Below are 23,448 nucleotides of genomic sequence, written 5' to 3'. Positions count from 1 at the left end.
TCTTTGAACATCCTCCTCTCCAGCCACAGAGTGACAGAAAACAGCGGATCACTTGTTTACAAGTTCAGTCTCCACGTGCTCAGAGCCTATAAATGATAAAGAGCATCTTGCCAAGTGTCCTTCACTGGATTCCAGGGCTGTATATGTTCATTTTGATCCAGTAGAAGCCGTGGCTGTACCTCAGTGAGAGATGCATACCTGACCCTGAGGCTCTGGTGCCTGCTGTGCATTACTGGGGTATTGTCCCCCAAAGCCAGACAGTGTTTGCTTCTATGAGTAAGTGTTTCCTCTGCTCCCCTCCCTGGGGAGTCCTTGTGAGGTATTTACTTGGTCCTGTGGCTCAGTCGTCTCCTTTGTCACGTCATGCGTGCTGCTGTGGCCTTGTCCTCCTATTATGTGGTGATATGTAAAGTATACAGCAGCCAGAAATTGCTACTTTCTGTACTCAGAGATCCAACTCTGAAACTGCTGTGATTTCCTTTCATCCACCTGTGAGCTTCCTCTTCTTTGTTTGACTCAGATTCTTAAGGGTCATTTGATGAATGTAATGGCTGGGACAGATGTGCCTGGCTGATCAAGGCTAGGTGTCTGCAGCTTTCAAAGCCAAAACAAACTTGGCTGCTATTTTTGCAACAATAGCAACAGCCGTGCTGCTTAGGGCTTCCTCTTCTGCTCACAGCTTCCCATAAGGAAAATGGAAGTGTGATGATGATTGAGAAACTGCCTTCAGGAGGAATTTTCTTTTAATGTTTTTGTTGTTTTGTTTTGTTTTGTTTTTTCTTTAAAAGTACCACTAGTGAGTTCAAGAAACAAGTGCTGACTGCTGGGAAAGAAGTATGCTGTTAACATGAGATGACCAGCAGCAGCTGCAGAAGAGTAGAATGACTTGGCCTATTTTCCTCAAGTCTGTAATCATGCTCTGCAAGAGCTCTTTTCTCTATTTGGGAAAAGCACAGTCCCCAGTTCCTGCTTCTCACCTGCTGGCTAGTTGAGCCTTTTGGCAATTGCTTGAGTATACAAGTACCTAGTAGACATAGGAGTGCTGTTCCAGTGTGTTTGAGAGGCCTGCCAGTCTCCAGGCAGTCACTGAAAGCTCTCAGCTTTGACAATGCCACGGGGGAATCTCATCTATTCTCATTTTTCACCCCTCATTCACTGCCCTTCACTTCCCTGGCACCTTGCCAAGCATCAAGTGTCTGCACATAGAGAAGGTCATTCTTTTATGTGCTAAGGCCCAGGCTGATCCAGCAGCCAGGTTGATCTGGAAATTGTCATGATGTTTTCAGGAATTCACACCTGTTTTTTCCTGATAAAAATTATGTTATGCCAGCACAGCTAACAACATGGACTTTGGTGACGTAAACAAGTCCTCCTCTTATTCAAGGAGACCTTGCTCAAGGCCCCATTGACATAGCTAGCAAAGCCTTTGCTGGAGATGATAGGTGTGAGCTTCTGAACTGCTGTCTGTGCGACTGCCAGATGTCCGTGCGGTGTTCTCTGAGGCAGGGAGAGCTACAGCAGGTGTCAACTGACGATATGAGTCAGTCAAGCACTAAATGCCTCAGACAGCGAGAACAGGTTGTGCTGTGAGCAGCATCTGTAAGGGTGAGTGACGAACAGATCGCTTGCTGAGGGCTTCTGGGTGGAGGCACTGAGACTTCACTGTGTGGTTCGCAAGTTATCTTTGATCTCAATAACAACTTCCAGGAAGATGAGATTGCCTTTTTTTTTTTCTTTTTGTGCATCTAGTTTGATAGGTTAACTAGAATGATTGTTGCCGTGAGGTTCAGGTTTTATGTTATATATTCCTATCTGAGTTTTAAGTAGCTGTTTGTTGCTAGATATGTGTTGGATATCCAGGTCAAGGCGGAAACTTTGCAGCTTGTTGTGCAGAGTTTGTGGGTGTTTGTTAATAATAAATAAATACTCTCTACCCTAGGCATCAAGCAGCCAGCCAGTCTGAGCCAGGCTTGGCCGGTCAGCCAACGTGGGCTCCTTCTCTGTAGATGGTATTGCCATGCGTGGTTGGTGAAACCATTTTTAGACAGCCATGAAATTTTTCTACAAGATCTCTGTGGCTCACAAGTAAGGAATAAGTTCTTTCTGTATTGTATCACTGGCAATATGGGACTACATTGACTTTTTAAAGGGGAAACAATATACCTGAGAATGGTTCAGAGCCATGGATTCAGAAGTGCCTTGCTTCTACAAGGAGCTCATCTTTCCAGCTGACTAAAAGGAAGTATGGCAGGTGAGTCTCCTGCCCACAAGGAGGGCTTCCTCTCCAGACCCAGCGCTGATGAGCTCTGTGCTGCTTTTGCAGCAACAGCCTCAAAGTATAAAGTTCTCCAACAATGTCTACATACCCTAGGTTGTGTTTGAACCTCCACGAGCATGTATATTCCATACATCATTGTTGGATTCCATTCTGCCATTGAGAGCCACTCTTCTGCCATACCTTAAGACAGCTCAAACCTCTTAATTTTTAAGTTCTGCCAAACCCACTTGTGCTGGCCTACAGTTCTCCTCCCAGTCCTTTTCTTTCTGTTGCCTCAGAAGCACCTTCTGTGCTTGAGGCGTTCTTTCTCTGTCCGCAGTGTGCACTGTCTTCTCCTGTCGGTCTGTCTGAATCTTTTGTTTACCAGATCAAGAGAACAGTTAACGTGGCTCTCCAGGAAGATCTAGATGTTGGAAGTGCTTGCCTTGCAGAAGAGAGAAGTAACAGTCACAACTTGCTGTGCAGTTTTTTAATCTGGAGAGATTTGGTAATATTAATCCCTTCATTTTCGGTTGCTATCAGCAGATACTCCACCTTTTACTAGAGGACTCTGGAGATTGCAATGTTTTTTACTTCCTATAATCTTTTGAGTTATGTTATAGGGATTCTGCCTACCATGCAAGGTAGATGGTCTTTTACAGTGGAGCGAGCTACAGCAGGAGCCATGTGCATGCATTCTTTTTGCAGCAGTCAGGTTGTCTTTTCTAAATGGGCTTGTTTGTGTAAGACACAGATTCCCAGCAAGCACCACAATGTAAGGAGGGCAGAGAGCACAGGCTGAGCCAGGGATTGTATTTTTGCATCTGCAGAAAAAAAACCCCAGTTATATAGAGGATGTGTCTTTGCTCTTACCTGAAACAGCAGGTTTGTCTATGATTTGGGGATTATGACTTGATGGGAGAGACCACTGGAGCAGGTGGCAGGCTGGCTGTTTCATGGAGCCTGTTTCTTGCGTAGGGAATTAATTCCTTATTCATAGAGGAACAAGCTGTGTGCTCCCAAAGTATAGGGTTCTTCTGGCTTTATCCAGAGTAGTCCTTGCAGTCATAGCAGGTGGCACCTCTTTGAAAATCAGAGGGAAGGCAGCTGTGATTCCCAGAGTTAGAACCCTTCTGGGGCGTTGTCAGTATTTAAAATTCTTTGCAGACATGCTAACAGTTAGTTGTGCTATTAATATTGTTTTGCAATGAGTTTTATGTGTTTTGGGAATTGTTTGTAACTTGCATATGGCCCTTGTGTGATGTTACTTAGTTGCTGCAATATTTTGAGTGTCGTGTGTGCATCTTTTTTATAGATTGAAAAAACTTACTGATAATACTTTTACAGTTGAAATATTTTAAATTTAGGTTGATTTTGAAACAGATCTGTTAAAATTGAATTGGCAAGAAGAATAAATAAAATTATGAGGTTGTTGTTGATAACAAACTTTTTTTTTTAATTAATTCACTACCTGATGAGAATATAGCCTATTATTTGCCATATAACTATGAAATCCTCAGCTTTCAGTTAATAATGTGCAGGATTATGTGGTGCCTTTCGGTGTGGTGCAGTGGTGGTGCAGGCAGCTGTGGAGATTGAGGCAGGGAACTAGTTCAGCTGGCAGGGGCAGGATTGAAGTCTTGTGATCAGTGGTAGGCAGGACGTAATTGCAGCTAGTCATTACAAAGAATTGCCTTTTTAATGATCATGGCTAACACTGTGCAACAAGGGCTCTTTAATAATGTCCTTCATATACTGGTTCTGGGATTACCCCACATGCTTTTCTACCACTGAGGCCTGTGCCTGAGCAGATAGATAACTTCTTATTAATAGATAAAGAAGTCTGCTTCCTTGTGCTTAGGATTGTCCTCTTATCGGAGTTGTAGAGGGTCTGAATAAGATTATTTTGTCTTTTCTCACCCTCCCACCATTTTTATCTTCAATAAATAGCCTGTGAATGGTGGTGCACAAGAGAAGTCACTTATCAGAGGCCAGGCAGCCTCCTCATTTTAGCAAAGCAGCCAGACAAGAAGGAAATCTGCCCAGACGCAGGGGCTGAAAGATTATTGTGCAACCAAAGACTGACTGCTTCACAGAACCATGCACTTGAAGGCAGCTGATTTCATCTGTTATTAATGAAGTTTCAAATGGACTGTGCCCTTTATCTTCTTTTTCTAGTAGGGGTTTGTCTGTTACAGCTCACATTTCCAACACTGCCTTGGAAGAAGGAAATCTCGATTACAGCAGCAGTCAACATTGCTGCTTAAATTAGTGGAATCAGTCTTGCATGATCTACAGTTGTAACCTTGGCCTGCACTTTGCTCATCTTTCTGTTTTGGGAAGCTGTTAAAAAAATTATTTTACTCCACCAGAAGTATGTACTTAATAATATGTGGGTGTTGCTTCACTGCGTTGAGGTGTAACATTTGGAAAGGTACAGCTGCAGTCAGTGACATTTCTCTGGGGCATGGTTATCCTGATTGGCTCGCGTAGGGATGGAAAATTCCATTTACCATCTTGGCTGGTGTCATAAGCTGGAAACTTTGACTTTTTTTTCATTCAAATACAAAAAGAATTTAGCTCTTGTTATATTGGGGTTTTTTAAATGGTTGTGATGAAACAGGATGAGAGTCAGTGCTGTCCCTTGCCCCAAATCTGTAGACACAGTTTCTGTACAATTGCTTGCACTAGAACTTGGGTAAGTTTTAAGAGAGGTTTTATCGATTTCGTGGGTAGTTCTCAAGGTCCTTCTTTTTTCAGATTCAGGAGGAGCGACATTTAAAGCAGTACAAAGGTTCATCAGTCCTTCAGCAAGTACAATGCATGGGGGAAAAAAAAGCACTTTCAGGTATTGCCGACTAACTGAAGACTGGTAAAGCAGAGCTGCTGCCTACAGTCTTTGTGCAGGTGTAGCACTCTGCTGAATCCTGTCCCCTGACACTTTTCCCCTGAATGGTGCTAATTTTTAGTTAGCTAATTGCAATACATGTCCTGATGCAAGAGACTGGGGAAGATAGCTAGGAAACATTAAGAGGGAATTGTGATGCATTGGCATGTATAGAGGGAAATTTGAGTGGGAGAGAATGAGAGAGATAAAGGAGAAGAAATACAGAGTGTAATGTAGGTAAGAATAGGAAAGGGGAATAAGCAGAAAAAAAGGAAAGGAAACACTGGAGACAAAAAGTTATAGTATGACTTCTCATGGGATAGTATATTAGAGGGGAGTACAGTCAAGAAAAAAAAAGGAAGATATTCTGAAAAATACAAGGATGTTGCCTGGCAAAGTAATTAAATGAAGAGATAACACAGTGCTGGGTGGATTACACATGATGCTGTGTGTGTCACAGTATTATGGTAAAACTTTGAGATAAGAGTTATAGTGTTTTTCTAGAACTGGGCACCTTGAGGCAATTTTGCTTCTTATTAACATTATCTTTGCTCCCTGCAATTTAGTTGGCATTTCACATCTTATTTCTATATAGAAAAAGAAAATTATTATCCATAGTTTAAAATTACATGGTAAGACAGCAGTTTCAGTCTTTCAGTTCAGTGCATGATCTTGGGATTTGCAAAAACCATATTCAGTGTCTTTCTGCAATGAAGATTTTTAATACCATTCTTTGTCCTACTGCAGCAGCTAGAAATCCAGACAAGGGGTAGGCCACATACAACGGGTTAACCCCAGCCAGCAGCCAAACACCAGCCTCTTGCTCACTCTCCTCCCCTGTCGGATGGGGAGAAAATAGAAGGAAGGCGAAAAGACCCCTGGATCAAGATAATGACAGTTTTATAAGGAAAGCAAAAGCTGCACACACAAGCAAAGCAATAAATTAATTCACTACTCCCCATTGACAAAAGTGTCCAAGGCCAGGCTAGATGGGGCTCTGAGCAACTTGGTTTACTGGAAGGTGTCCCTGCCTGTGGTTGGTGAGTTGTAAATAGATGGTCTTTAAGGTCCTTTCCAACCTAAACCATTCTGTGAGTCTATGATTCTGTGTGCAATGATTGCTTCGGAAGAGGAACACCATAACCTAAAACGTTTCCCCTTAAACCTCCTTTTCCTGAGTTTTTATCACTGAACACAACATCATGGTCTGAAAAATCCCATTGTTCAGTTGAGCCAGCTGTGATTTGCCTACTTGTGAGCCTGCTTCAGGGTAAGGGGAGGGAGGAAAAAGCAGGTGTTGCTGCTGTGCAAGCAGTGTTCAGCAGCAGCCGAAACACTGACGTGTTATCAACACTTCTTAACCACAGAAAGCCCAGCACCACACGAGCTGCTGTGAGGGCAGCTTATATCGCACCCACACCCAGCACACCACTGCTGTACACAGGCACAGTGGGAAAGGGTAACCTCTGCTTCACAGTCATTAATAGCATTGGGAAAGAACAGCTGGGTACGGGTGAGTGATAATGTGCGGTACAGAGCACTCAGGGATGGTCAAGAGGATGAGTGGTAAAGTAGTCCAAGCTTTAAAGATTACACTTCCAGTTAGAAAGCAATTTATTTGCAATGTTTTCTCCATGGCGGGATTTTTTGCAAAACCTGATCACAGTCTATTGTAAGTAAATAAATGACAGACAGGAAAAAAAAATACTAATTTCCATTTTACAGTGAGCTAGGGCTCTCATTTTTGTTTATCTTTTGTGCTGTGGTAGCCACAGGTTGACCACAAAGCAAGTCTCAGAAGACCAACGTTTTGTTACTGTTTGCTTGTTCTGTGGCTTTCTCCTCAGATGATTTTCCCATATGCTTGTCTGTTACATCTGTGATCTGTTGATTGTTAGTTTGGGCTTTTGGAGGGGAGGACAGGGAGAAGAAAGGGGTGGTGTTTATCATTTGGTTTTTCTTTTTGGTGGGCATCGATTCTCATTCATACTGTAAAGGGAAACAGTCATCTTGCCCTAGATGTTTATTAGTCATGCTCAAAATTTTTGCCTTATTTTACATGTCTAAAGTGTTTTGAGGGCAAAAACCTTTAGCAAATGCATGTAAAGTCTTTATTAGTCCTCACTTGGAAAATGGGGGAGCTGAAGCAGTGAAATACGTGATTTACTGAAGTTCAGACTGGTTACAAAACAGGTCAGGATTCAAGAGCCAGTGACTTTTAATTCCTCCCTTGTTGTGTCAGTGTTTGCCTGTGGAAATGGGCCTCTCATGCTCAGAACATTAGGCTTTCCTTTAGAGTAGGTTCCTGTCAGTATTGGAGATCATGCTGGATTTATGTTTGTGCAGGTAGCTGCATCTGAGGAAAATTTAGTTCTCTCCAAACATTACAAAAGAATTAAGTATTGGTAGTAAAGTCAGAGCTTTATTTATGACATCCATTAGAGCAGGACAGTAGAAAAAGATCATACAAAGCACTTGCACAGATTGATTCCTGGCTTATAAAACTGTTCTGTGGTCAGATAAACTACAGTCTTCTACTGAGCAGAAAATGCTTAGTGGTGCCAGCTGGACTGTAGGTAACATGGAGAGCAAAACAAATCCTTTCCTTTGTTACCTGCAGGGCACTAGCGAGGAAAATTGTACTTGTAATCTCTTGACTGGTGGGCATGCATCTCTGCCCCTTCCTTACAGCAGGTGATTCTCTATTAGGCTTCTTTGAACTTGCAGGTTTGGCCCACCCAAGCTTTTCCATCTTTGCTGTGCATTCCAGCAGGATCCAGTGTTAGTGAAGGGAAGCAAAGCCCATTAGCTCTTGGGCAGTTTCACTGTGCCCTCTGTGGCTGATGACAGGACTGGAAACTGCAGGAAGATCTAGCCACCAGGGAGGCTGAGGGTTGTGTTTCTGGCTTGCTCTGAGTCCCACCATCATGGCCAGCCCACTCCTGGGAAGCTAGGATGTTTGGAGCTCAGCTTTCTCTGTTACCTAATTGTATCTGCGGGACTACAGCCAGCAAAGAGTGAGCACAGGGAGTTAGATGGAACTCAAACCATCTGAAATCAGAAGTACAACAGTATCTGGGCCTAATACTATGGGCCTTTTCTCCAGTATGCATTTGCCTTAGGAGTCATTGGAAGTTGGATCTTCTTGCCATATATAATCTCTTCTTAATACAAAGGTGTGATTCTTGTCCTTTCCTTAAGAAGGTGTTGAATTTTCCTGAAGTGGAAGATTTACTTCCTTGAAGTCTTGATACACATTTTCCTTGGTTTTTACTGAGTGTAATAGTGATCAATGGACTTCAGATGCTCATTCTTTGTCAGGGACAAGAAGAAATAAGGAAAACCAGCTGATTTTTAAAAAAGAAACAGCATTTCCAGGGAACACTTCAAGTAGCATTTTATAGCACAGGGAAAGAGAATCTATCACTCTTGTCCAGTCTTTCCCTCTCCTCTTTAGCCTGAGAAGTACAGAAGGAAAGTGTGCCATTCTGAACAGAGTGATGTAATGTCTATGAAAAGGAAGGAGGATTCAGGGAATTACAAATTGGTCATCTTCGCCTCAGCCCCTGGGAGATGATGGAGAAAATCCTCCTGGAAAGGATTTCCAAACACATGAAGGACAAGAAGGTGATCAGGAGCAGTCAGCATGGATTTACAGAGGGGAAATCATGCTTGACCAGCCTTACTGCCTTTTGTAGTGAGTAGACTAGCCTGGTAGACAAGGGAAGAGTGATCGGTGTTGTTTACCTCGATCTTGGTAAGGCTATGGTCTCCCATAACATCCTCACAGACAAGATAACAGGGTATGGATTAGAGAAGGGGGCAGTGAGATGGATTAAAAAGTGTCTGAATGGCAGTGTGTTGCAGAAGGTTATGGTACAAAGTCCTTTGAGACCAGTCACTAGTGGTGCACCCCAGGGGTCAGTGCTGCGGCTGGTACTGTTTCACATCTTCATTAATGACCTGGATGATGGGGCAGAGTGCAGTCCTGGAAAATTTGTAGGTGATAAAAAAAACTGTGAGGAGTGGCTGATGAGCCAGAGAGTTGTGCTGTCATGGAGAGGGACCCTGACAGTCCGGACAGGTAGGAATCTCATCAAGTTCAGCACAGAGAGATACCAAGTCCTGTATCCGGGGATATCTGAGGGTAAGCCCCTCTGCACCAGTACAGAGTGCAGGCCATCTGACTGGAAAGCAGTTCTGCAGGGAAGACCTTGGAATCATGGGAGACTAGAAGCTGACCATGAGCCAACAATGTGCTTTGGTGGCAAAGGTGGCCAAGCAGCATCTTGGGCACCTTTAGGAAGAAGACCATATCAAGAAAGAACAAATTATGTTTCATTCTTTGGTAGAGCTGCATTAACTTCAAATCAGAATGGAATTTAGGCTTGGGAACATTCAGTGCCATTCAAGAGCCAACATTTTCTACAGGAACGTTGCAGAGGATGTGGTTACCTCATCTCCGGCTCAAAATAGAGAAAAGAATGCAGATTTACTCTGTAAGAGTCTTGCAGATTTTATATCTTTTCTATCTGGTAAGGCATTGTGTGCCTCCTGGCAATTGCCTGACTGCCTTTAGCTGTGAGATAGTTCCTGATATATACCAGTGTCTCTAAACATACTTCATGACTTACTTCAAAAATCTGGTCCAAAGTAAAGTCAAGAAGGGGATTAGTTTAAGCCAGTCAACTTCTATGAAACAGAATAAATACAGAATTTATTTAAATCCAAAAATCCCACCTCGGAGTTGATTGATGTGTATGTTCTTTGTTTTGCTTCTCAGAAACCAGAAAGCACTGAAATAGTGTTGTCCTGCAATGTGTCCCTCACTCCTTTTGTAATGCAGGTCTGGAGCCTGGATATGTATTGTGGAGCACATTGAAATTTTCTCATGAGACTGACCATCATTTGACCTGTACTTCTGGTCACACTGCCTTGCTGGCTGTTTGTTACATGTGTGTTGCTCTCACAATCTGTGAAATGCTATATTGAAAGGGAAATAGCAGTGCCCTGGCTTTTTGTGTACCCTCAGTTTTTATTTTCGAGGTGTATTAACCTGCTCCCCTGAGCACAGATGCATAAAGAGCAGTCGTAACATTTGATCACTTTAGTGCTTTGCCATTCGTTTCTCTCTTTCTCTGTGTCACAAACTGACTTCTAAGATCTATGTTGAACTGTATCCCAGACAGTTACATATTAATCATTTTATCACTCTAACCTCTGGAAACAGGAATCCCAGAGGGGGAAAAAATACAGTCATCACCCGGTATATATCATGGTAAACCAATATCTGGTGAAGGAAGTTCAGTGTTTGTCACTTTTAAAGGACAAATGATATTATGTGGCTCTACATTTGTTAGCATTCTTTTTCAACATGTGAGTTTTAAACTCTGACTGTACCTGCCAGCCATGCAGGCTGGCAATAATAGTGTGGCAGACAACTTTTATAAAGTTGTTTATAGGGTCCCCTTTGCACCTGTCCTGTGAAACAGAATTATGTGCCTCTGATCAGATGACTCTCTTTAGAAATTGCAGGTAAGTCTCATGTTGCAAAATTTATGCTAAGAAACTAAACATTGAAAGAAATACCTCTTGCCGTGGTTTCTTCCTACCTGTGTGCTGAGGCACATCTAAAATCAAAGAAGGAAGAATCTTTGCTAATTGGTTTTGGAGTTGTTTTAATTGTGAAGTAGTCTTGAAATCCACGGTTCTACTCCATCTTTAGGAGCTGAGCAGATTCTTCACTGAGTGGTTGGTACCTTGTATTTTCCTATTTCTGAGGAATATAACACCTCAGATGAATTTTCTGTTCTTGGACGGCTCACATTCTTCTTTATGCTTCTTCTCAGCTTTTTATACCTTTTCACTGAAAAGAAAAATACTTTTATGCTTCCTTGAAATAGAAAGAACTGGATCTAGTTTAAACTAAGTGGGTTTTTTTTCTCCAGTGGTTTTAATTATTTGGATGGTGATTGTACTTCAAGGATCCCGCCCACCTTATCCTTTGTACACTGTAAAAAAAGTTGCTAAAGTTAATTGTTCGTGCATGAAATGAGCCACTAGGCAGATTTAATATTTCTGTGAATTAATGCTTCTTTCTTGATTTGTACAGTGTAATTGAAACTGGGGACTGAAGACACCTGAATAAGGGAGACCCTTTCTAGCCTTTGGTGATTAGGGAAGTACTGTCCTCATCTCACCTTTATCCAAGAGCAAGACTCAGTGTTTGCTGTGACTTCTTGTTGAGTCTTCCTATGGAATGAAATTTCATTAAATTCAGTTTTAAATTATGAAAATAATAGCTGTGTCTTGCATCACTTCAAGTGTTCTCCTACATTATAGGGCAAATGATCTCCTTCTGATTGTTCAAGTTATTCAATGGCTAATTCAGACAACTCTTCTTAACTAACATTAAGATTCAAGGGACTGAGATGCATGGTCTGTGGCAGCCTGAGCCAGCATGGTACTCCCTACTGCTGTCCTGCCTGCTCAGACCTTCCTATCTTTTCTGTGGAAGTCCTAACTTCTCCCTCACACTCCCTTGCTCACCTGACCCTGCCCTGTGTGATGGCTGAGTCAGAGTAAAGCCTTTTTTCAGTAGTTCACTTTTCTGCTAGCTTTGTACACTAAGATGGCTCAGCACAGATGAATGGAGGAGCCAGTACATTACAGGGAAAGAAATCAGGGTGGGAAGGAGAAGATGACAGGTGCCTGGTCCCTCATGAAACCACTGCTTAATGTAGACCTGCTATATGTAGACACAGATTGGACAAAACTGCATCCAGATTACTTCAGAATTGAAGAACTCGGCCAGAGTTCTTTAAATGCTGAATTGTGGAGAGCATTGCTTTGTTATCTTCTAAGAAATGTAGCATATTAGAAAGCTCTGCCATGCACAAGGTGCAAGACTTTGTGCATTTAGGATTCCCCAGTGGTGAGGCAGTGAGACCCAGAGGTGAGGTGTGGTACAGACAGGAGCACTGAACGTGCAGGATGCTGCTCTGATGTTACACTCCCAAACCAGAGGGCAGGAACACATCTGGGGAGACAGGGACTGAGCACTATCAAGCATATTCAAAGACACCTGTGACCTCCATCCTTGAGAAGCACAAAGTATGATCTAACCCTGCATCTCCAAGTCCTGTGTCACTTCCAAAGGTGAGAGGAGATGTAGGCTCACTATAATGCAGAATCCCATGACTGTCTCGGACTGAGCATCACTTACAATGTTAATATCAACTACTTGGACAAACACAGTAAAAATAATGAAGCTGGACCAGGTCTGACAATAGCTTAGCCACTTGTGTGGGAAAGAATCTGGAACACTGACTTTTCTCTTTGAAGCCAGCTTTCCAAGGTGGTTCACTGTCAAGACATTGATGTGGCTGTTTGGATGGAGTTTGGTCAAGGCGACAAGTTCTTGTGAAGTTCTTTTGTGTGTATATAGCTTTTGGTTGCCCTCATGTATGCATATATTTAACCTGTCCACTTAGAACTGAGCAGGTGAAACTTGGTTAACACTGCAGCAGGGATAATCTAAGCTATATTGTTTGGGTGTTGGTTTGTTGTTTGGGGTTTTTTTTGTCTCTTTTAATCTTAAGGAAATTATTCTGATAATGAATGCAGTTGGTTAGGAGTTTGGAAGATGAGTGTGCAGGAAAGGATGTTGTAGTCTTAAGGTTCTGGCTTCCTCAGATAGTTTTGGAATGTCTAGGAGAAACACTTAAAGTGTGAATCATTACTTCTTCCGATTGACTTTAGATGAGCTAAAAATTACAGTGGCTGAAAGCATGCATTGACAAAGTCTGTAATAAGAAAATATTTTAGTATATTTATTTTTAGTAGATTTATTTTGATCACCCAGGTTAGCCAGGCTGGTGGAAGCAGCAAGATTAGTAAACTAAACAAGTAGTTTCATAGTTAAAAAAAATGAAATAGCTTTTGTCCTTTGCAAGCGTACAGCTGACGGAAGTTGTACAGAAGCTTTATACTTTTATGTGGCAGTGTTAACATATTAAAGCTTTGGGAGTGAGGTGAATTAATCAATTCCCCTAAATGTTTATATTATTTGCTATGATGCTGCCTTACAATCCTCTAATACTCCTGCTCCGTAGGTGGTAGAAAAGGAAGAGTAAAACTGTTTAGCTCAGTTGCAGCCAGGTCATCCGCTTTTGCATGTGAGAAGTGTCACTAAATGAAAGTAAAGGTGCATCTGCTCATGAACACCTCAATTTTTGCAGCTTTCAGTTATTTCCTTCTGAAAGTCCATGGGGTTTAGATGCTTCAGTCGCTGGTGCATCTCCAGGCATTCAGTTCTTTTTCTCTATTTGAGACCTCTTCTGTTGTACATAGAGACTTCTTCAGATTGGGTTCTTCAGGCTGAAACTGCTGCATTCCTTCTGGCAGTTGGCCCTTTCCCCACTCTTGATGGTTGCTTCACCTCATTTGTCAGCAAATTATAAAACATCATTATCATGCTCGTTACTTTGTCCTCCATTTTGTTGGGACCATCCAATTTACATTAGATATTTGTCTTATGTTTCTAAGTGTCGTTTTGTTCTGCTTAAAATCATCTCCACAACCCTCTGAGCACCATCGTAAAAATCTTTAATGCACATTTTGTCTTCCAGATCTCACTGCTGATTGGATTCATCAGTGTAAATAATTCTCCATGGACAGATTACAGTGCATACAGCTTCTTTCAGATTGTCACCATGTGCGATTTGGTTATGATTTTGTTCTTCTACGTTACCCACATCTTCAGGGTCTACAGGAAGCTCAATTGCGTGAGCTGGCCACTTGCGGTAAGCCTGTTACATCGCCTGGGTTCCTCGCCTCTCTTGGGGGTTCACATCTCAACTTATTAGTCCTTTTTCTTGTGCTATTTCACAATGATAGGCTGTCTTTCACTTGATTCTTTGTTACCTTGTATCCAGATCCTTTTGTTATTAGTATTCAGCAGATGCTCTAATTGTAAGGGGTTTTAGCTGATTTGGATCTGATCCTGCCCTCCTTCGGACACATATAAATCCAGATTTACTCCAGGGAAGTCAATAGTGTTATTCTGAGACAATTGCAAAGAAGCTACTGATTATCAAGCCTTCAGCAGATGAGTCCTAGCTCAGGCATTAAAAGCAGCTAAGGGATTGCTAATGTACCAAATCGTAGCATTAGAATTCATGTACTACATCCTGTCCCAAAATAAAGTCTGTGAGTGCTATTTAAGTCAAATGTGTCTCTTTTTGGTACAGTTTTAGGTAACTTAAACAATAGCAAGAAATAGGAGCCTTGGCCTGATTGCCTTTTCTGGGATATCCTGCAGGATGTTCTGCTTCATTCCCACATTTCCCGTACACATCCATCTCTCATATCCTAGTGGAGAACTAACAAGCAGCATAGAAAATGTGAGACCTGAACTTTTTCAGTAGCTCTGGGTCAGGTCACCTAATAAAAGAGTTCTGCATTCTAGTATGGAATGATGGATTTTAATAACCTCTTCAAACATGCCTCCCTTACACATAGTGACATGTTAGTTCCACAGAGGAAGGAAAAAAGGAATGGGGAAAGCAAACTGGAGAGATATAGAGGGATTTTGAAATCCAAGATTGGTTGGATGGCATTTAATGGAAATTATGTAAGTACTGTACAGATCTAAGATAACAGTCTGTCCATCCATCCACCTCTAACCAGAGAGAAAAATACAACTTTCTTTCTTTTTCTTTTTAGCTGAAGAACATGGTTAGGCTTTTTTCTTTTTAAATGTATGCCACCACTATCTGTCTCTAAAGGTACTTATTTATCTAGAAATAATACAGATGTAGGTATTAAAATAAAGGACTGAAGTAAGCTAATAAATGACAGTTTTGTAAAGCAGCATTTAATGTGTGCATTGCTGTAACAAGTCTGTGCCATTTTGGCCTCTTCATAGGCTGCTTTTGTTTTTTTTGTTTTGTGCTTAATCGTTCCTCTGTGTTCCAGAGCCACTAGTGAGTTTAAGGCACTGAAGTTTGTGGCTGCTCAGCTTCAGATAGCTTTATGGGATGTGATGCTTGAACACTGCTACTCTTTTACAAAACAAACAACTTCCTTATCAGTCACACGTTTAAGTATCTTTAGAACAGAATAGGAAGACATATAAGAGACTTTGGGAAGCTACAGGTAGCTCTCACATGAGTTTCCTGGCAGGATTTCTACATTGCAGTTGGGGGTGTGATTTGTAGTCAGTAAAGTTGCAGTGGTTCAAGAGGTGGTTCAGCGCTGACACCTTTTAAAGCTTGGAAGTATTTCTCCAGAGGGGCACTCTCTCAGCCCTGCCAGGTGTTGGTTCTCCACCTAATTTAGCCTTTGATGATTCCATTGGACCTCTGCCCATCCCTCAAATTCCTCTGCTTTATCTGCTGCCTCTAAGGAGGCAATGGTGTGTCTAATTTGCCTGCTGCGTCATGGACTAGTCAGAGAAAGGCTCCTTATGGAAATAATTTATTCTAGAAAATGCAAGAGTTGGGATCTTGATTAACTGAAACAAGGTTATGAATGAGGAAAGCAGTTGCAGTCTCTCTACTTTATGGCAAAAATCCTTCTCAGCTCTTTATAAAACACCTGAGCAGAGGGACACTGGTATGATAGACTGTTTATCGTCTGGGCTTTCCTTGAACAATTTTGGGACTATATTCTATCTTGTGGTTTGAGATAAAATCTCTTCTCTCCCTTATACATGGCATTCCCTTGGTTCATGCAGATACAGTAAGCAGATATGCCCCTGCCCACCCCAACCATGCACAAGAAACAACCCATGTTCATGTGCAAACACACATATTGGTTGCCATAAGCTTTGTGAGGATTCAGAATCAATCCACAGATAACCCCTGCTTGTAACAAGGTAAAATTGACTCCCAGACTGATACTCATCACACTGGAGATCTTAAATGTGGTGCCTTGGTGCTCTCCCAGAAAAGCCCGTGCCATCATGTTTTACTGCAGTTGTGCTTTTTGTGGCTTCCCTCCTGTTTCGAGTCTTGGTTGACCTAAATCATTAGTAAAGCCAGCAGTAGATCCACTGCTTACTTTTTAAGATTATCAGAAGTAGGAGCATTTGGTTTTCCACTTATGGCATCTCATATAGGCTAGAGAAATATGTCTTTAAAGCTTCTTCCTTCCTCCAGAACCATCCCTTTAGTGCACTGCAATACTTGATGCAATAGAGACATGTTTCATCCTCAGTAATAAACTATGTTGAATTGAAAGGATTGCATCCATACCCAGTAAGTGAACCTTATTCCAGTGACATTAGTAGATCTGAAGATTGTCCCTCTCCCCCTTTTTTAACAGAAACTGAGGTTTGGCACAAAATCCACTCACAAGGTAGGTTGTTAGGGGTTTTTCTAATATCATTTTGCCTTTTTTTTTCTTTTTCCTTTTTTTACTAGTGTTTTGTCCTCTGGATTTGAGTCACTTCTGCCAACTTAATTTCTTTCTGAGGCATATCAAAATGCTTTCCTGCTAAGTTTCCCTTCTGATGCAGGCTGTGTTTGTCTTTACAGGAGTTCCTTCATTACTTAATTGGTACAATTCTGCTTCTCATTGGATCGATTGTAGCAGCAGCCAAGAGTTACAATGTGACTGGACTTGTGGCTGGAGCGGTAAGACTGTGTTTATTAGTCTTGACATTTTTAAAATTGCAATATATATACAGTAGGGCATTGGAAATCTGTTACTTGTACTTTTATTTTCTTACAGACTTGCCTTGCTTGTGTCTTGATTGGGTGAACTACCTTCTTACTCATTTCAGTGAATGTTCTGTAACACGGTGCCAATAAAAATATTTTGTTGTGAGACTCCAGACTCACCACTAAAAGTGGGTATTTGTCCTGTCAGAGCGTTGAAACTAAAGGCTTCTGCTTTAACTCACAGGAGCTAATGTGTTTAGGGGAAGAATTAAGACAATTAAGTTTTGACAAAAGGCTGTTGTAGCACCTGGAACTTACCTACAGAATTTCAGTCTTTGGGTTTTGATTGCCTCCTGCTCCTGAACAGAGACCTCTTCAAAATAATTTCTCCTGAGCTAAAACCCACTGAGGCTCTGCACTGACTTACTGGAAGATGCTTTCTGCCTCTGTTGGCTGGAGGGCTTTGTAGAGAGAGGCATGACTTATGAGTGTGGGTGACAGTATTTTCACAGCAGCAGGACCAGAAATACAACTCCTCCAGAATAATGAATTGCTTTCAGAAACTTAGTCTGGATGATGCAAACAGACTAGAATACTTAACCTGACTTGTTTATTTGGCAGGCAGCAGGGAAAGACTTGTTTGAATGGGGCAGTAAAAGAACAGTACTCAGAGGTGCTAGAACAGTCTTTTCTTTGTTGCAGAATCCTAGTGAGAAGTTTAGAAGGTGAGACTCCATGCTGCTGTCCAACTTTTTCTCCCTCCTTGTATATGACTCTTAGTCTGTCTGTCAGTTGTTGTTTTCACAAGACATAACTTGCTATTATACTACAGGAAATTTTATTTTTTAGTATTTTGGCAGAATGGAGTAAAAAAATCACTTTTTTTGGGTCTGTTAATCTCATAAAATATGAAGCTGAATATACAAAAGTGTTCGTACATGCATGGAATATGTGTCATCTAATACTCTGTAAATATTTGTGGTTTATTTGTTTTCCCATCCAGACTTTCGGGTTCCTAGCTACAATACTTTGTATTTTAAGCATGTGGTCGTCCTACAAGGTTTCATGCATCACGCAGTCAACAAGTAAGTATCGTGCTTAGTAACTGCCAGAATGCTTCCCAAAATGAATATTTATATTTTCTGCCACAGGGCTGTGTCTACCTGAAAGGATTTATTAATGTCTTGGTTGTTGTTACTCAAAATTACTCATGAAGCAGTAACTCCGTATTTTTTGTCAACACAGACGTTGACAAAAAATAGCTGTCAGCTACTGACAGCTGTAAACAAATAACTACAAGAGCAAAATAACTTGCTTCTTGCAAATACTGAATCTATCAACACTTTCTTTTCTCCCTCCCCTACCGCCTACCAAAAGAAGGTTTCCAGTGTGTTCCTTAATAAATTAGATTAATTTGTTTGTTCCTTTTCAAAGATGCATCTGTGTGACTCCATCATCTCTGCAAGATGTCTGCCTTACAAAATAGGATACCAAAGAGGAGCGTCCACTACCGAGGAGGGGGCATGGGTGTTATGTTACTAGCCTGGACAGCTGGTAGCTTTGGAAGATCTTCTTGAATGCCTATGCAAAACAATGTTGTGAACCAAAGTATTTTTGCTCCCCTCCCTTCTCCCCACCCAAAGAAGTTTATAATGGAGAACCTGCTTGTTTCGGAGAAAGACAACTTCTGTCTCACAAGCTGGGCTGTGGTCATGTCCAGCTATTTGCAATAAGTGCATTTAAAACTCATTTGGATAGTCGTTTGGTTCTCCTTTCAGAGGGATAGAAAAATTGCTTCTGATTTTCTCCATCTGTTTACACAAGGGAAGTCCTACAAATTCCTACCTGATCCTTAACTTCCAAGGATGATTTGTTAAAGGAACTGTTATAAACTAATTTGTGCCTGGATACACGGACCCAAGTCTTTGTTACCTCTTTCTGTCAGAACTATGGACTTTTTCTAATATCAGCTCAGCCAGCATAAAAAATTATGAATTGCATCTTGAATACGTCACTGCAAACACTTCCTCCTAGCCCCAACAGTACATGATAAAATCGAGGATTTCCTCCATGAATTTTTACAGGATATTAGCAATCAAAGATTATTCTTAAAAATTTCCTCTTGCCAAATACAGGAAAATACGTACCCAAGAATATAAGTTTAATATTTTGTGGGATCTTTTTTTTTTCTTTTCACAATAAGACCTGTTCTGTAGAAAATTTCTGTGCATTTCCCTTAAATTATTCTCTTTGGAACCTAACAGTGTTTATGGAAAGCACATTGTGCTGCTTTCTCTTACATGTGGTGTGTCCCTTCCTCTGCCTCAGCTGGAATCCATGATCCTGGAGACTCTGCCCAGAGCCTGGACAGACAGAACAGTTCAGTTTTGTCCAACCTGGTTATGATCATGAAGTTCTATGTAACTTCAATTCTGAGACAATTCCTTCTTGGTACCTTTCTCTTTCCTTTTTGTAGCCCATCTCGGGAGACCTGGAAATTCTTTGCAGGAAAAAAGCACAGGCCCGTCCTCCTCCTTGGTGCTTCTCCTTTCATGTCTAGCTGTGAAGTGGAACTTGTACTTATAAATTGGTTTCTTCTGTCAAGACAACTGCATGGTGGTGAAGCAGAAGTAGGATTTATACAGTTTACCAGGGACAATCTGGAGCAAAAAGCATTTTCTGGCCTGCTATGTATTTTTGAAATTCCACATCAATACTGCTAAGTAATTTAATGGTACTCTTGGAAAATTCTTTTTGTGCCTTGTAACAGGTCAACACACATTGCTATTTGTTGCCACCTTATTTTTGTTCTCCCATCCTACTATATATCTATCTTTACTTAGAATTTTTTTTTTAGCTCTTAGACAAGAGAAATTGGCCAACTGCTTAAGTGTCAAAAATTTTGAGTAAGTAAATGAAAATAACTGAGCAGATCCCCCTTCTAAAGGTGCACAGCTTCTGTGATTTTTCTTGCTATTCCTTTTCATAAGTGCCCTATTTACAGCAACACAGAGCAGCAAACAATTTGAAACTGCTTTAACATTAATATAGAGGATTATTCAAATAAAACTAAACAGGCAGTTATAATGTTACTGATTGCATATTGACTATTTTTTATTTCTTTACAATGTCCAACTCTGGCCTGCTTTTCTGCCCCATACCTTCAGATGATATGTTTTGTGTTTGGTCAGAAATAGGCTGGGTTTTTTTATTTTTGACAACCTGAATTGAGAATGCCTCAAAGGCTCTCTCGCTTAAGAGAACAAACATTCTTCTGAGCTAGAAATCCCTGTTAGCAGTGTCAGTGATAGTGTAGCTTCCTTGCCCTGCCAGCACAGGACCAATCAAATGGCCATATGGGACAAGGGACTTCATTCTAGGACATTGGAGTGAACATATCTGCAGAAGAAGGTACACACACACCTATATATGTATGTGTAATTTTTTGCAACAGGGGTGCTTGGGTCACCAGTCCTCCTGCCAAGACTGACTTAACTACAGTTTTTGGAAACCAGCACTCTGACTGTAATTTGGACTGATATGGTAGATATTTAAGGATACTCCTGTCTTCTGTTCCCCCAGAGGAACGATATGTGCACTATTTTTCCTTCACCTCCTGAGATATCACCTCAGATAGAAGGTAGAAACATTCCTAAAAGCTTTAACCTCACTTGGCAATCCTGTGGGAAACCAGTGTTCTGCTGCAGATGGTGTGAATGCAGCTGAGGCCTCAGTGCTGCAGTGGTAGGAGGGAGAAGCACCTGCTACGGATTGGGACTGGCGCCTGAGCTTGCTCTGAAGAAAAGGGTGTTTCCACTTTCTCCTGGAATGATGCCCTTTCTCCTGGCACTACACTAGCATTTTTTTCAGCCTCTCACATCACTCTGTCACTTGTCACCATACGGAATAGAAAAAAAAAAAAAAATCATGGAATTTCATGCAATCTGACAACCAAAGAATTTCTGAACTATGCTCTGTGATTGTCCAAAGAATATGTTTTGCTGCAAGTGCACTTGTTTATACTGGATCAAGAGAAATAAGCTACAGGTGCCATTTTGGTTTTTGTGCCTATCAACAGGGCTAAGGTATGACTGCAGCATTTGCTGTTATGACAGTGCTGGGTCTATAGACCCACCATATGCTCTTTAATGCGGGATGCTTTCAGGCTGGAAAACTGACATCTCTGCTGCTAGAGTTTCCTTGCTTTCCCCAAATCCTCCTTGTAAAGCATGTCTACCAAGACAAGCACAGATTTTCTGGTATCACCAGCTCTACCGGGCATCTTTGAATGACAGCTCCGTCTGGCAGGGAATTTGGCACCGCTCTACCGTAGCTCTGCCAGCAGAAGGGTTTCAAGTTTCCCTCAGTGTCAACCTGGTTCTGAAAGCTCCATCTGTCTGCAACTTTGTCAAATATGGGATTCCAGCTGTTTTAGAAATAAACTCTAACTCTGTTAGCTCTTTGGGTGATGTAGAAAATCAGATTGTTGTCCTGTTCATTTTTTTCCGTCCTCTACTGCAGCAGTGACTTTCTTTCTGGGGAGTGTCAGAATACGTCCTGTAACTGGAGGACAATAGGCAGGAGACACAAAAAACCTCATCCCCTGCTGTTTTGTTTGCATGTGCTGGTTTCCAACTCTCCCACACAAAAGTTATCCATCCCCTTCAGCTCCAAGATGAGTGGAGTATATCCTTTGAGCTAACACTGATAGATTTTGGGGTTCAGTTTTTACTGAAAAATTAAAATGTAAATGTTGGGAGAAAAAAATTGGTACAAACAAAAAATCGTACAAACTGTTTCATACTCTGAAAATAAAAACCCTCATGTTTGAGTACTGGGGGCTTGAGATAAGTTAGAAAGTGAATAGTGGTTTTGTCAGGGAGAAACTGGGCAAATGAGAAGGGGAAATGAAACTTTTTTAAAAAGAGGAAGGGTGGCTTTGAAAAGCTTGAGGACCACGGTGCTGGATGAAGACACTGCAGGTTATGTGACAGCCTGCACACTTTTTCTGTTGTTGAGAAATGGTTGTGTTTTGCACTGTTTGGAAACAAATCACTGTGAGGGGGTTGGAGGGGGTAGCAGGACACGAGGATAGTAACTTTTAATCGGTTGTGTGTATGTGTGTGTGGCAGGGGGTGTGTCATGGTTTGAGATAGTCCCAAAATCCAATTCCCTAGCTCCATTCCCCCTCCCACATCTCAACCTAATGTGAGATGGGTTTTTCCAGACCAAACACACCAGACTCAAAGTGGGGGAAAGGGAATATATTACAATGACTGTACAAATAAATAGCATATCACATTATACACATGATCACAAACTATCTCTACCATGACATATAGTATTTACAGTGGATCAGATCTCTTCTCCCCTCCAAATAAAAGTCCAGGAGGGAAAGAAGGACAGATCCCTTCCAGTCCTTAAGCAGCAGCATCTTCTAAGGCAACAGGTTCTTTTCATCTCATGCATGCAGCAGCTGTGGCTGGCTTTCTGCCGGCACTCACGAGGGAGGTATCCAAGCTCCCTCGGCCCCATCGCCTCCAACCGAGGGGTCTTCCGTGGGCTTCGTAACCCCAGACAAGGTCGTTTCACCATGTCATATCACGAAGACACAGGGGGGTCTTCGTGAAGGTCTGGTATCTCCAGGAGATTCAAGCTTGCAGGGCCTCTGTGCCCTGTCTCTCAGGCTGCCACCTTGGCAGCAGTGTGAGGGGGGAGCCAAGGTCAACTCCCCCCGCATTCCATCTGGCCATCCCGGTCCAGCTTCCCAGGACGCTCTGAGCTTCTCAGCTCCTCTCTCTCTCCAGTGCTGCATGTCCAAAACTACTCTCCAAAATAGGAGTCCATGTCCTCCTTTTTCCCAGAGGTCTCAAAGGAGTTTTGGGGTCTGGTATCAGTCTTACCCCAAACTCTGTCTCTCTGCTGCTGGCTCCCTTTCTCCTCGGCTCTCCTTCCAGGAGTCTTCTCTGCGGTGCTGCATGTTGTTCCTGCTGCTCCTCCGGTTCAGGTTCTTATCTGTCCTGGCTCTCTGCCAGTCTCTGGATGCTGCGTCTCTGCTTTCTGCTCTGTCTCCACTGCCCAGCTTGGAGAAAACATCTCCCGGCTTAACTACAGACACTTAGTCCAGTCTAGCACTGTTCCAAGTCTCTGCAGTCCCCCCCAGCCAGGGGCTGGGAGGCCCCAGAGGGCCCAAGGGGCTCAGAGCCCCTTCCTCGTGGCTCTACAACATGGCCACCTCTCCTCAACCCAAAAAACAACTCATCTCTTCTGGTGAGCTTGTGATATGTTTACATTTTTTGCAGGAGCACCCATTGGGCAGAACTTCAAAACTTCCAGGGGTTTCCACCCCTTGGGGTCTACCACTTTTCTTAGCCTCTGGGGGAAAACAAGGTTCAAACCACGACAGGGTGTTAAGTGATGCTCAGGGAAGACAACTAGGAATTTAGGAAAAAAAGGAGCAGGCAAGAAGGAAGATCAGGTGCTAACATCAGTAGAGAGCCCATGAGGGGAGGAACTAATGTGAGTCCATTATGCACTAATAGAAATGGTGTCAGATATCAATAGTTTCTGGCTGTTTCAGTAATTAAAGGACAAACCTGCCTGGAGTGATAGAAAATTCTCTTTACTGCTTGTCTGCA

The 23,448-nt window shown here is 42.0% G+C and overlaps 1 protein-coding gene across 1 annotated transcript in view; it reads left to right on the top strand.

Moving 5' to 3' along the window:
• CMTM7 (CKLF like MARVEL transmembrane domain containing 7) overlaps positions 1-21,291 on the top strand; it is a 28,334-nt gene extending 7,043 nt beyond the window's left edge. Inside the window, exons 2-5 of the mRNA XM_064672344.1 lie at positions 13,775-13,948; positions 16,685-16,783; positions 17,814-17,895; positions 18,245-21,291. Of these exons, the coding sequence (XP_064528414.1) occupies positions 13,775-13,948; positions 16,685-16,783; positions 17,814-17,895; positions 18,245-18,258 (369 nt within the window). The 3' untranslated portion in view covers positions 18,259-21,291. The remainder of the gene's footprint in view (positions 1-13,774; positions 13,949-16,684; positions 16,784-17,813; positions 17,896-18,244) is intronic.
• The last annotated feature ends 2,157 nt before the right edge of the window (positions 21,292-23,448 follow it).

Source organism: Pseudopipra pipra, chromosome 1 (assembly GCF_036250125.1).
Source record: "Pseudopipra pipra isolate bDixPip1 chromosome 1, bDixPip1.hap1, whole genome shotgun sequence".
NCBI lineage: Eukaryota > Metazoa > Chordata > Aves > Passeriformes > Pipridae > Pseudopipra > Pseudopipra pipra.
Note: the sequence above shows the minus strand (reverse complement) of the source record. Positions and strands in the feature narration are given on the sequence as shown.